The sequence below is a fragment of the Hippocampus bargibanti genome, linkage group LG11 (genome assembly GCF_051943395.1).
Source record: "Hippocampus bargibanti isolate YZ-2025 linkage group LG11, ASM5194339v1, whole genome shotgun sequence".
NCBI lineage: Eukaryota > Metazoa > Chordata > Actinopteri > Syngnathiformes > Syngnathidae > Hippocampus > Hippocampus bargibanti.
In genome coordinates, this window is record NC_142744.1 from 3,552,896 (window position 1) to 3,568,085 (window position 15,190).

At 34.0% G+C, this 15,190-nt stretch overlaps 1 protein-coding gene across 12 annotated transcripts in view; it reads left to right on the forward strand.

Annotated features, from left to right (window-relative positions):
- Positions 1 to 8,839: 8,839 nt before the first annotated feature.
- svilb (supervillin b) overlaps positions 8,840 to 15,190 on the forward strand; it is a 37,124-nt gene continuing 30,773 nt past the window's right edge. For 4 of the 12 annotated variants that reach the window (XR_016116399.1, XM_089007759.1, XM_089007760.1 and 1 more), the window contains exon 1: positions 13,768 to 14,221. Coding sequence is in view for 9 of the 12 variants with exons in the window: in XM_089007759.1 (XP_088863885.1) it covers positions 14,161 to 14,221 (61 nt within the window). In the remaining 3 variants the exon portion in view is untranslated. Of the gene's footprint in view, positions 8,946 to 9,049; positions 9,112 to 13,767; positions 14,222 to 15,190 lie in introns of those variants that run through there. The other 8 variants (XM_089007754.1, XM_089007761.1, XM_089007762.1 and 5 more) reach the window with 6 other exon arrangements.

The window sequence follows — 15,190 nt, forward strand, 5'->3', positions numbered from 1 at the left end:
TAAAAATTTAAAAATTGGGTCTGGAGGTCATGGTCGTAAGTATGGGTGGTCGTTAGTATGGGTGGTCGTAAGTACAGGTGGTCGTAAGTCGGATGTTACCTGTAGATCGATGTACAGAGCTTGACATGTTCATTAGACCATCGCCACCTATAGGATGAGATGAGTTGACTTATTAGATTTTCAAGAAGATGATAATAATAATAATAATAATGATAATTTCTAAGCACCTTTCAAAACTCTCAAGGTCACTTTACAGTCACAGGATCAGTTTTTCTGTGGGTGAGCAGCCGCAGCCAAACGCGCCAGCTTTCACCCAACCTAGAATAACTCAAAAAGATAGAGAGCTAGCTGGCTAGCTAATAGATAATAGATAGATAGCTAATATGTTTGCTGACTCAGGCATTGATTAAAAAAAATACAATACAATGCTATTTTTTTCTTACAAATTTGTCCAGGCTAGCTTTCTACCTAGCAATAGATTAGCTATCTGGCTGGCTGGCTCGCTAGCAATCTAGCTAGCTATCTATTGGCTAGCTATCTAGGTAGCTATCTATTAGCTACCTATTAGCTATCTGGCTGGCTGGCTAACTATGTAGCTAGATAGCCATTGGCTAGTTATCTAAGTAGCTATCTATTAGCTAGCTAGATAGCTAGCTCTCTCGTTAGCTAATAGATAGCTGCTGCTCACCCACAGAAAAACCTCTCCTGTGACTGTAAAGTGACCTTGAGAGTTTTGAAAGGTGCTTATAAATGAAATTTATTATTATTATTATTATTATTATTATTATTATATATTTTATGTGGCTAAAGGAAACTGGCTTTGGAGTTAATTTTACAACAGTCTAATGGCTGCTGCCACATGTCAACTTTTACTAAAATGGCCCCTTTTCAACTAAGATGAAGAAGAAGGCGTTGTGTGTTTTCAGACAAGAAAGAAATAGTTAATTCCTAAATGATATGGATCTGGAGTTATATGAGCTTGAAATGAGGGTGAATGTCCAAAATACAATGCAATACATACATATTGGTTTAGATAGCGCTTGAACAACAGCTGAAGGTGTAACAGCGCTAACATGGGAAAAAAGGGAAATTCTGCCCCCTTGTGGAAGGCAAAAAACATTGCCAGAGGCCATGGCCAGCGCTTTATTGTCACCCAGATAAGAAAAAACTAAACCTGAACAAATTCGGGAATGGCGCTCTACGTCATATTTTCAATTCCTGGATAATTTCGTGAATGGCAGTGAATGAGTTAATTCGCGAAATTGGCTTTAGGTTTTTAATTTTTAAGGGACAACAAATTTAATGATGACCGATTTGGTGGTGGTCTAATGCATTTGTTAAGCATAACATTTTACATTTCACCGAGTATTTATTTTTTCTATCATCAGCTTTCTAATGTGTTAGCATAATGTACAAAAAAATATCTATACAAAGTATATTTTCAATATTTTAAGAAGTATTTTGTATTTTCGCCTTCAAGTTTTCTGTTCTTTTCTTTACGTCCCTCATTTTTTAGTGCGCTAATGGAAACGTTTTGTTTTGTGGCGTTTGTCGCGTCGTCTCCGCTTGTGTTTTGTTAGCGTCACGTTGTCGTCGTCTCGTCTCGTCGTCTCGTCTCGTCTCCCAGCTTGCTTTCTCGCCCGGTTCATCTGCTGGTGATCCCCGCGACAAAAACAAAAAACAAACAAAAAACATAAATGGCTTATTGGTTTTTCGAAACTTGTGAAGGCTGAGAGATTAGCAAACATTCACGTTAGCTAATGCTAAATTCACATGCACAACATCTTGGTCCAATGAAATACATGTAGACTCCCTCCTTCCAAACAATAATAATAATAATAAAAATAATACATTTCATTTATAAGTGCCTTTCAAAACTCTCAAGGTCACTTTACAGTCACAGGATAATTTTCTTTCTGTGGGTGAGCAGCGGCAGCCACACGCGCCAGCGTTCACTCAACACAGAAGTAACTCAAAAAGATAGAAAGCTAGCGAGCTAGCTAGTAAATAGCTAATAGATCGCTACTTAGATAATGGTTGAAGGCATTGATTAAAAAAATAGAATACAATGCTATTTCTTCTTACAAATTTGTCCAGTCTAGCTTTCCACCTATTAGCTATCTACTAGCTTTCTGGCTGGCTGGCTATCTAGCTAGCTATCTATTGGATAGCTATCTATTAGCTATCTGGCTCACTGGTTAACGATCTAGCTAGCTATCTATTGGCTAGTTATCTAAGTAGCGATCTATTAGCTATCAATTAGCTAGCTAGCTTTCTATTTATTTGAGTTACTTCCAGGTTGAGTGAACGTTGGCGCGTGTGGCTGCCGCTGCTCACCCGCAGAAAAAATATCCTGTGACTGTAAAGTGTTCTTGAGAGTTTTGAAAGGCGCTTATGAATGAAATGTATTATTATTATTACTGTATCTATTAGCTAGCTAGCTTTCTATCTATTTGACTTACTAGATAGCTAGCCAGTGAGCTAGATAGCTATATATCTAGCCAGATAGCTAATAGATAGCTAGCCAGCTAGATAATATAGATAGCGAATAGATAGCTAGCCAGCTAGACATTATAGCTAGCCAAAGATCTTCTTAGCTAGCTTTTGTAGCACTAGCTAGCTAGATATCTATATCTATGTATTTATTTAACTATTTAATTACAGTAGTGAAATTGGCTTTTTTTTGCTACCCCCCAAAACATGATATCTGGTTATTTCTTTTTGTTTTCCGTATAACATTTCTAATAATTTTTAAAGGACAACCGACGCCTCCGGACAAGTTGTGTCCATAATTTGTAAAAGACTTCAAATGACTTCTACTGGGCGTATTTTAATAAGATTCCACCACATATAGCGATATTTTACGTTTTAAGACTCGCGCTGAATATTCAGGAAGTCTTGTTTTTGAGTTGGTGACGATTCCTGATGTGACATCACTAAAGGAACGCCCCCTGACCGAGAAAGCGACACACAATGCATTTTGGCTACTTTGTTTGGTCTGAAAACTTTGTGTTGATGGTGATTAGAAGGAAAAACACATGAATAACGCGATGGTGAATCGTGTGTTCCACCAAGACTACTATTTGATACTAGTTGACACAAATTCCCAGCAGACAAATCAGCCCATTTCCAACGGAGCTCGGGTGCCATCTTGTGCATTTTCCTGGACGCTACATTGGAGTCCAGATGCCTCAAAATGATCCGGAAGGACTTCTTTAATCGATTGCAAACATTTATGCTTTCCTCTTCAGAACTATTTGAATCATATTCATAACTGGATGAGTAACAAGAAAGCATCTTCTCCGAATCTGTTTTGATTCTCGGGCAAAGACGTCTTGGCGTGATGTCACCAACAAGGGGGCGGGACCTTCTCAAACTCAAACATTTTGAAGTAGTTTTGGGACACATTAACTCATTTTTTTTGGGTGTTTTGCATTTGACTAAAAATATCAGCCTGCGTGTTTTTGTTATGTTATGCTATGTTATGCTATGAAATGTTTTTCTGATGTCAGTTAGGAAACAAAAAAATGGTGTCGGTTGTCCTTTAAGATTATTCTTATATCTGCTCTGCTCTCAGCATTCATGCGTGATTTCAGGGGCGGGGTTTCAAAGTTCTTGGGTGGTCGTACTTGAATGCTACAATGCAATGTTGCAACTGAAACACAAATGCGCAAAGATATCTTTGAATTTACAATCAATACAGGGTTTTTAGATAAGACTTTTTAAATAGAGAACAGAAAAAAATGATTTAAAAAAATAGCGGTAGTTGTGAAAATGTGTTTGGAAAAAAGTTGTGTGTGTGTGTGCGTGTGTGTGTGTGTGTGTGTGTTTGCTTTATCCAGCATTGCATTGTAACAAGTCAACAAACGAAATGTGTGCAGATTATTTGTCATCAATGAACATAATTGTTAATGTAGCCTTTTTACTCTTGTAGCATTTTAGCGGTTGTGTGTCAGCATTTCTTGTAAAAAAAAAATTTACGTCGCCTTATTAAAATATAGAAAGAAGGATGAGGGCCACATTGATTTTTTTTTTTTTTTTTTTTTTTTGCTTTTTTTTAACAGTGAAGTCATAATAATTGGAGGGAAAAAAGTTGCATATTTTTGAGAAGGAAGTTGTTAAATTTTTCTCGGAAATAAAAGGCATTTCTTGTCAAAATGGACACTTTTATCTGGAAGTGCTCTTTTTTCCTCATAATATATTTTTTTTCTTGAAATTATACAACGCCTCTTTAAACTATTAAAAAAAAAAAAAAAAAAAAAACATGTCCGCCTTTATTCTTTGGAATTATTCAGATTTTGTTTTGAAAAAAAAATTCTCCAAAATGTGACTTTTTTTTACCTCTTCAAAATAATTGTTTTCCTGAAAGTATCAGACATTTTTTTCTTGAAAATCCACAACTTTTTGTACTTGAGAATATACTATTTCCTTAACATGTACAACTTTCATTTACTTGAAAATAAAAAACAGTTTTCATGAAGGCTGAGAGATTAGCAAACATTCACGTTAGCTAATGCTAAATTGCACATGCACATCTTGGTCCAATGAAATACAATGAAGACTCCCTCCTTCATAATAATAATAATAATAATAATAATAATAATAATAATAATAATAGTACATTTCATTTATTTATATCTATCTATCTATCTATCTATCTATCTATCTATCTATCTATCTATCTATCTATCTATCTATCTATCTATCTATATTTTTTTTCTTGAAGGCCAATTATTTTTTATTTCATAAATCACAACTATTTTTTAAACATTTTTTTTGTCTTGAAAATATCAGATTTTTGTCACAAAACGATGATCATTTTTTGATTTCTCTATATGACTTCTCAAAAATGCACAACTTTTTTTTTGCAAAAACATGAACTGTCGTTTGAAATGTAAAAATGTAACTTTTTCCTAACAAATAAATAAATAAATACAGTACATAAATGCATACATAATACTGCATAATGTGCGTTAGAAGAATAAAGGAATAATTTCTTAACATTTAAAACGTTTTACGAAAATATAGAATTTATAAATAAAATATATAATACATATTTTTTTTCGTCTAAATATTTTTATTTTTATTTTATTCCTGCAGGCAAATTACTTTTTATTTTTTAAATCACAACTATTTTTTAAACATTTTTTTTTGTTTTGAAAATATTTGATTTTTATGTCAGAAAACGATCATTTTTTGTTTTCTCTATATATAATGACTTCTCAAAAATGCACAACTTTTTTTTGCAAAAACATGAACTGTCGTTTGAAATGTAAAAATGTAACTTTTTCCAAATAAATAAATATCGTACATGTACATAAATGCATAAATAGAAGAAATATATCTAGTAGTATGTGCGTTAGAAGAATAAAGGAATAATATCCAATTTCTTAACATTTAAAACGTTTTACGAAAATAGAATTTATAAATAAAATATATAATACATATTTTTTTTCGTCTAAATATTTTTATTTTATTCCTGCAGGCAAATTACTTTTTATTTTTTAAATCACAACTATTTTTTAAACATTTTTTTTTTGTCTTGAAAGTATTTGATTTTTATGTCAGAAAACGATCATTTTTTTGTTTTCTCTATATATAATATGACTTCTCAAAAATGCACAACTTTTTTTTTGCAAAAACATGAACTGTCGTTTGAAATGTAAAAATGTAACTTTTTCCTAACAAACAAATAAATAAATACCGTACATAAATGCATAAATAATACTGCATAATGTGCGTTAGAAGAATAAAGGAATAATATCCAATTTCTTAACATTTAAAACGTTTTACGAAAATATAGAATTTATAAATAAAATATATTATACATATTTTTTTTCGTCTAAATATTTTTATTTTTATTTTATTCCTGCAGGCAAATTACTTTTTATTTTTTAAATCACAACTATTTTTTAAACATTTTTTTTGTGTTGAAAATATCAGATTTTTGTCACAAAACGATGATTATTTTTTGTTTTCTCTATAATATGACTTCTCAAAAATGCGCAACCTTTTTTTGGCAAAAACATGAACTGTCGTTTGAAATGTAAAAATGTAACTTTTTCCTAACAAACAAATAAATAAAATAAATAAATGCCGTACATAAATGCATACATAATACTGCATAATGTGCGTTACAAGAATAAAGGAATAATTAATTTCTTAACATTTAAAACGTTTTACGAAAATATAGAATTTATAAAGAAAATATATAATACATATTTTTTTTCGTCTAAATATTTTTATTTTTATTTTATTCCTGCAGGCAAATTACTTTTTATTTTTTAAATCACAACTATTTTTTAAACATTTTTTTTGTCTTGAAAATATTTGATTTTTATGTCAGAAAACGATCATTTTTTTGTTTTCTCTATAATATGACTTCTCAAAAATGCACAACTTTCGTTTGAAATAAACAACCTTTTTCCACCACCCCTAAAAAAAATACATGACTTCATTAATTTACTGGTGATATTCCAACTTGCAAATCACAGTGTTATTATTTCTTTATTTTATTTTGGAATGTGGCTCAAATATTCCTTATCAAAAACAAGCATTGCATTTCCGAGTCTTCACAACAATAAGGTCGCAGGTCATTTGACAGTTTTCCTTGTGAGCGACGCTCCCACCAACCTGTAGCAAAAGGAACATAGTTAGCATGTTTTTTTTTTTTGTCGAATGAGCAAACCACTCTTTTCTTTGTTGTTTTTTTTTAACCCACACTATCCCGGACGACAGGAACAACCCCTATGATTGGCTTGTGAGCTCTCCTTCACAATAAAAGGATTGTCGTTGGATTTCTTTTTTTTTTTTTTTTTTTTGTATGGCAAGGTGAGCAGTGATGATGCACACTTGTAATATTTTCTATTTTCATAAGAGATTTAAGTGCTTTTTTTTTATACATTATTTTTTTTCCCTTCCTTGCATGGAGTGCAAGTGACCAGGATGAGAAGGGTGGAGAATGTTTTCTTTTTCAGTGCAATATATTTGCATTTGGTACACTCTCGGTAGTAAGAGTGATATTTAAAATAAAACACATGGCGATGATGAGTGTTTCGTAGGTTGATTTTACGAGACCATGCCGAGTATTTAAAAGCTATTTTTAGAATAAATGAAAAAGAAAAAAAAATGTGAAAGAAAAGTCCATTATTTCCTTTCGACATGCCTTTGATCTTTGTATCTACAGTACATATAGCAGGAAAATCCATAGAATCATGATGATTGTGCTACCGTTGTATGATACTGCAGTTCCATTCGCAAATAAACTCTTTGCATGAAACGGACTCTTTTTTTTCCTCATTCTTCGGACTTTTTAAAGGCGCTTATAAATAAAATTTGCAATTCGGAAGAACTATGAGCGATCTATTAGTGATCCATCATATACAGTATACACTTAGATAGCTATCTCAATAGCTATCTATTAGCTAGCTAGCTAGCTAGCTAGCTTTCCTTCTATTTGAGTTATTTCCGGGCTAAGTGAACGCGTTAGCGGGCTAACGTTCACACACACAAAACACACGCACACAAAAACACACGTAAACAAACACACACACACAAAAACACACACACTAAACATGCACACACTAGCACACACACAAGCACACACACACACACAAACACAGACACAAAAACAGGCACATGCATAAAAAACACACAACACACGCACACAAACCCACACGAAACACACACACAAAAACACACACACACTAAACACAAACACGCACACACTAGCACACACACACACACAACAAACACACGCACACACAAAAACAGGCACACACACAAAACACACGCACACAAAACACACGCACACAAAACACAGGCACACAAACCCACATGAAACACACACGCACTAAACACATACACATAAACACAAACACACACACACAAAAACAACAAACACACACACACAAAAACACGCACACACAAAACACACGCACGCAAAAACACACGTAAACAAACACACACACAAAACAAAAGCACACAAAACACAGGCACACAAACCCACACAAAACACACCCACATAAACACAAACACGCACACACAAACACAACAAACACACCCACACACAAAAACAGGCACACACAAAACACACACACACAAAAACAAACACACACACACACACACACAAAACACACGCACACAAACGCACACGAAACACACACACACGTAAACACAAACACGGACACACTAGCACACCCACAACCACACACAGAAAAACACAAACACACACACACTAAAACAAACACAAACATAAAAAAACCACACAAAAACACACACAAAACACACGCACACCAAAGCACACACAAAAACAGGCACTCACACAAAACACACGCACAAAAACACACAAAAACATGCACAAAAAATCATAGGTACACAAAAACACACAGAAACACACACGCATACAAAAAACACACACACACACGCACACAAGTGATGTAGGTCCTTCTCACCTCAAGATGGCGCCAAAGGACTAACAGGAAACTCCATAGCCAATTAGTCCATCAGAATCGATTTATTTACATCGTCAACTAATTGCCTTGAGTTACGTTCAGCGTTCTCATGCACCTCGAACGACCTTCTGCTCGAATCATGTGCATGTTTACGACCACCGAGTGTTCCTTTAATGCCACGACTGACTCCCGTGCGGTTAGAATCCCAAAAATGTGCTTCATATTAGATTTAATCCCCCTTCCAGTGCGATTTACAAGGCGGTTGGACCTGCCCAGGATAGTGTCGGGACCCTCGGGCGGGCTCGAAGCCGATTGGACGGAGGTCCGAGCGGGCTCCGCCCGGCTATTTATGGCAGACGCCGATCCAGACTTGAGCCCATACATGGTGGGCCTCGAGGTTGGGTTACCTAGCACGCCGTGTGACCCTCCCTCACAGCCAGCCAGCCAGCCAGCCTGCGGGTCATCACCGCTCACACTCGCTACACCCCTTGGGTGAATATCGCCACACTTTATGGAAGCGTGGAATTTTTAGAAATTCATTTTTGCTGCTATATCTGCGTTTGTTGTTTTGTTTATTTTTAACCTGCTCACACCAGCAGCTTCCGGAGCACCTGAATTGGGGGAACAGCGAGCCCTGATTTCGGTCTGCAGGATACACGTGAGTCAAGTCACATTTGGGAACAAAACTGCATTGAGGAAAATGGAAAGTAGTCACCCATGTCGTGTATATTTTGCTCGACAATGGTTTCCAATGGTTTAGGACTTGTTCCTGAAAATAAAAATAATGTCATGCAATACAATACAATACAATAAATTACAATACAATACAATACATGTTGATTTATATCACACTTTAACAATAGCTGAAGGTGTAACAAAGTGGTTAACATGGACAACTATCATATACATGGACAGGAAATAAAGCAGTGACAAAGATAGTACAACAAAAGTAATAGTACAACACTACTGTTGTAAATATATTTTTTTTACATTTGCATGCCAATTTTTCGAGTAAATGTATACTATATTATTTGTCAATATTTGCATATTTTTCTAGAAACTATGTGTACTGTTTAGTTTATATACTGATACATACATATATATTTCAAATACAACCTTTTTTTGGAGAGAATATGGAAGGTATTTGAAAAATGCATTCAAATTTTTCCCCAACAAAATACGTAGCCAACTTTTTTTCCAGAAAAAAAAAAAAAAATTGTCAAAAATGTAAAACATTTTCATCCAAAAGCTGCTAGCTGGCTATCTGAGCGGCTATCTATTAGATATCTAGCTGCATAGCTATATAGATGCCTATCTATTAGCTAGCTCGTTAGCTTTCTATCTATTTGAGTTATTCCGGGTTGCGTGAACGCTGGCGCGTGTGGCTGCCGCTGCTCACCCACAGAAAAACTGATCCTGTGACTGTAAAGTGAGCTTGAGAGTTTTGAAAGTGGCTTACAAATGAAATGTATAATAATAATAATAATAATAATAATAATAATAATAATTATTATTATTATTATTATTATTATTATTATTATTATAAAAGACAAAAATTAACACTTTTTTTTCCACCCTGAAAATGTACATATTTTTTTTTACAGTAAAATATATTTTTTTTCTTGAAAAACAAAAAACAGTCATTCTTTTTTTGTAGGGGAATATACATCATTTTTTTCCCCCAAATACATTTATTTTTTAAATTATCATAAGGTAAGGTGCATCTTTGTCTCACAACATTCTTTATTTTTTTTTTTTTTTTCAATTTTAAGATAACATACATTTTTCACTCATTCACTGCCTGTCGTGCAAAAATGTGTCCACCCCAGTGCCAGGGTTTTTGTCATTGTCACTCGAATTCCAGGACCCACAGAATACTGAGTTTTAGGACGACATAAACATTCAATGCAGCGTAAGAAACCTTACACTCTCTTCTTTCATCAGAAAAAAATGTTAATTCCTAAATGAGATGGGTCTGGAGTTATATGAAGTTGAAATAAGGGTGACTGTCCAAAATACAATGCAAAACACATATTGGTTTATATAGCGCTTTAACAACAGCTGAAGCTGGAACAAAGTGCTAACATGGACAAAGGGGAAGGGAAAAACATTGCCAGAGGTCTGACCAGCGCTTTGCTATTTATTTGTTGCTTATCCGCACAAAAAAAAAGTTCTCTTAAAGTTCCCATGACTGTACGCTTAGAAATTAAATGTATTATTATCATTATTATTAACTATCCTTCTGTCTGGCTAGCTATCTAGCTATTTATCTATTAGTTATATAGCTATCTAGCTAGCTATCTATTAACTATATAGCTATCTAGCAAGCTATCTATTAGCAATAGATATCTGTCAGTTGTAAAGCAACACAAAACACATTTAAAGTTCAAATATTGAATTCAGCATCACATTCAGTCAAGCGACGCTCCCCAACTTACGAACGAGATACATTCCGAACGGTCGTTTGTAAGGTGAATTTGTTCATAAGTTGCTTCAGTGCTATATTTCGTATGGAATGTATGTTTAAGGCTTATATAAGTATGTGTAAGGTTTATATAAGTATGTTTAAGGCTTGTATAAGTAACCTGTGAAAAGCCGAAAGGAAAAGAAGTAACCTGTATTGGTTTGTACTGAAAAATAAACATTGAATAAAATATATGATATATAAAGATATGTTCACATAATAATAATAATACATTACATTTTAAGCGCCTTTCAAAGCTCTCAAGGACACTTTACAGTCACAGACAAGCATAGGTACTATAATAAATGAAATACAATCACAAATAGAATGCAATAAATAAAATTATATTATAATAATATATAATTATAAATAGAAACAAGAGAGAGAGCTACACAGAAAATGCAATTTTGTCAATTACATGTATTATTATTATTATTATTATTATTATTATTATTATTATTATTATTATTATTATTATACAGTACTATATATGTTACTACAAAAATGTTCGTTTTTACCGTTTTTCGTAACTCAAATGTTCGTAAGTAGGGAAGTGTCTGTATTTATTTGTTTCTCTGTTTATTCATGTATTCATTTGTTTATTTATTTATCTATATAGCTAGCTGGCTGGCTAGCTATCTATTAGCTAGGGATCTAGCTGGCTGACTTTTTGGATAGCTATTATCTATCTTTTGAAAGGCGCTCATAAATGTCATGTATTATTATTATTATTATTATTATTATTATTATTATTATTATTATTATTATTATTATTATTATTATTAGCTATTTATTAGCTATCTAGCAAGCTGGCTAGCTATCTAATACTGATCTATTAGCTATTTATTAACTATCTAGCTAGCTTTTTATCGGAGTTACTTCCGGGTTGAGTGAACGCTGGCGCGTGTGGCTGCCACTGCTCACCCACAGAAACACTTATTCTGTGACTGTAAAGTGAGAGTTATGAAAAGTGCTTATAAATGAAATGTATTATTATTATTATTATTATTATTACAAAATGGCACCTTACCTTATAATTAAAAAATATATATTTGGGAAAAAAAATATTTATATTCCCCTGCAAAAAAGGATGATTTTGTTTATTGTTTTTCAAGAAAAAAAAAAAGATATTTTACCGTAAAAAAATAATATGTACATTTTCAGGGTGGAAAAAAAGGGTTAATTTCTGTCTTTTATAATAATAATTATAATACTACTAATAATAATAATAATAATAATAATAATAATAATTATTATTATTATTATTATTATTTTTATTTAAAAAAAAAAAATAAAAAAACAGAGGAAGGAGAGGGCCAGGGATTGGGGAGTGCGTGGGGTTTGACACAACGCTGGCTGCCGTCTTGTCAACACAAACAAGCCTTTGCTGTTGGACAGGGTGACCTCTTTGCTGCAGCCACTCACAACACATGTTGCCTTATTAGGGGACAGCCGCCTGGGACAAATGTGTGCGCGTGTGTCTGTCTGTATGTCTGTTTGTTTGAATGGGTGAGGAAAAAAAAAAAAAACCATCGGAGTCATTTGACAGCCGGCTACTTGTTGTACTTCAACTCATGTGCAATATACATGAACGTTTTGCATACTTCCAACAGTATATTATCCTGAGAAATTGTGATGTTATTTTTCAAACAAGCTAAGTTTCAAAGTCAACAAGAGGCTGTCGTATCCATTGATGAAAAAAGAGCTTGTAAATCCATTTCATTCCCAAACGGCGACTCTCGATTCCAAATATGCATTTTTAACAAAATATTGATGTATTTTTTTCACGGTTGCTACCACCACAATAAATACTAAGAATACTAATCAATACTAATACTGTAATACAAATAATATGAATAATACTAAACAGTATTACTACTACTACTACTACTGCTCCTACTACTATATTACTACTACTACTACCACTCATACTACTACTACGACTATTACTACTACTAGCACTACTACTACAACTACTACTACTACTAGTAATCGATGAGAAGGTATCTTTAGTCGTCATCTGTGCTTTTTTGAAGGTGTCGGACGTTTCGCTTCTTATCCAAGAGGCTTCGTCAGCGAACTTAAATTATTACTACTACTACTACTACTACTACTACTACTACTACTACTACTACTACTACTACTACTACTACTACTACTACTACTACTAATAATAATAATAATAATAATAATGTTCATAAGATGAGAAATTGTATTTTTTTTACATCACACATTAAAATTCAACACATGAAATCATAAAAAAAACAAAGATTAACTAGCAAAAAGTCAGTGAAAGCCTGGAAGTAAACAACTCAATAATAATAATAATAATAATAATAATAATAATAATAATAATAATAATAATCATCATCATCATCATCATCATCATACCATAACCATAATCCTAATAATAATAATAATAATAATAATAAATCTGCATACCTTTATCAATTTTCAGATCTCCCACCCATTAAAATGTGAAATCATAAAAAAAAATAAAGATTAATGTGTTGTAGCAACTAGCAAAAAGTCAGTGAAAGCCTGGGAAAAAAATGTCAATGATAATTATAATAAATCTGGATACATCTATCAATAAACGAAATAATTTTCCTAAAATGAGAAAGTTGTAATTTTTCAGACCTCCCACACATTAAAATATAACACGTGAAATTATTAAAAAAATAAAGATGAGTAAATAATAATAATAATAATAATAATAATAATAATAATAATAATCATGTGGATACCTCTATCAATAAACTAAATAATAATTTTCATAAAATGACAAGTTGTAATTTTTCAATAAATTAAAAAAATAAATTAAAGATCAATGAGTTGTAGCAACTAGCATAAAGTCAGTGAAAGCCTGGAAGTAAACACACAATCCACGACGGGATTACGGTACAAATGTATTAGCTTGCTAATGCTAATTGATACCACATGAAGCTTCAGCTTCAATCGGTGGCCCGGAAAGTACCGTACACACCACCCGAATGTCCCCGCCTTCGATGGCACATCGCGTCCAATCCCCTGTTCCGTTGTTTTGATCACTGTGGCTAATTTCTGACTGTAATCTGATTAGGCCTCTGAGCAGCTTTGGCGTCCTCCTACTCGGGTGACATTGTGAACAGGCTGGGTGCTGTCATTGCCGGTTGGTGGTGTTTGTGACGGAAGCGGTTGTGGGGCCACCACTTTTGTGTTGATTTGCTCTTCTCCTGCTGTGTGTCATCCACGGTGCTAAACATGTTCCGAAACCCATGGATATCTGGTTACCATGTCGACCATGTGGAGTACTGCGGTTCTGGTAAGGCCTGTTGGCAGAGATGGCCGCTTTACCCCGTTTAGCCCGTCTGTCCTCCGCCAACGACCCGGTTACCCATCCGTCAACATTCCTCCATCGTTTACTTTACATTCACAATAATACCTTCTTGAGTACCCCGATACCACAGCAAATATACCGAAAATTGCTTTCTCCTTGGAGACGTATCATCAAGCTAATATTCCATCAATCCGTTTTCTAATCCTCTTATCTTCACAAAGGTTGTGGTTGTGCAAACTCCACATGGGAGTGCCAAAGCCGGAATTGAACGCTGTACCTCTACATTATGTGGCGGCCAATGTTCCACTGCTGTACTGTGACCCAATAGTTTCTAATTTTAACCGGTATTAATCTTGCGAGTCTGGCCATGCCAGTCCGAATGATTTTTATTAAGATTTTTTTCTCCCATAAGACTACTTTTCTGGATCGAATATTTATTGCAAAAACGGAGTCGTCACTGGCTAATTTATTATTCTTTTTTTTAATCTGCTTGTGTCCCGTTGAAAGTTCAGTGCCCCCCCCCCCCCCCCCTAAAAAATAGACTGAGATTTATTCTAGCGATGTCTGGTGCGGTAACTGAATCTGCGACCAAAAGTGAACCTGCTTGACAACAGACTGCTGTGCTTGTTGTGAGAGTTGCTATGGACTGCCTGGAGAGAAACTGACGTGATAATCAACCTCCCTAAAAAAAATCTAACAAACAGAGCGATGAAAAGGTTTCTTCAGCCGTCATCTGTACTTCTTTGAAGGTGTCGGACGTTTCGCTTCAAAGAAGTACAGATGACGGCTGAAGAAACCTTTTCATCGATGGACCACTCCGGTACGACTGAGAGCTTACACAGATGTAACAAACAGAGCATTATTCTCAAAAGTAGTTGTTTATTGTGACTTCTGTCTTATAATCGCTAAATCCTTTCTAAGCAAACACACCAACTGTTATTCGATCATCCGTCT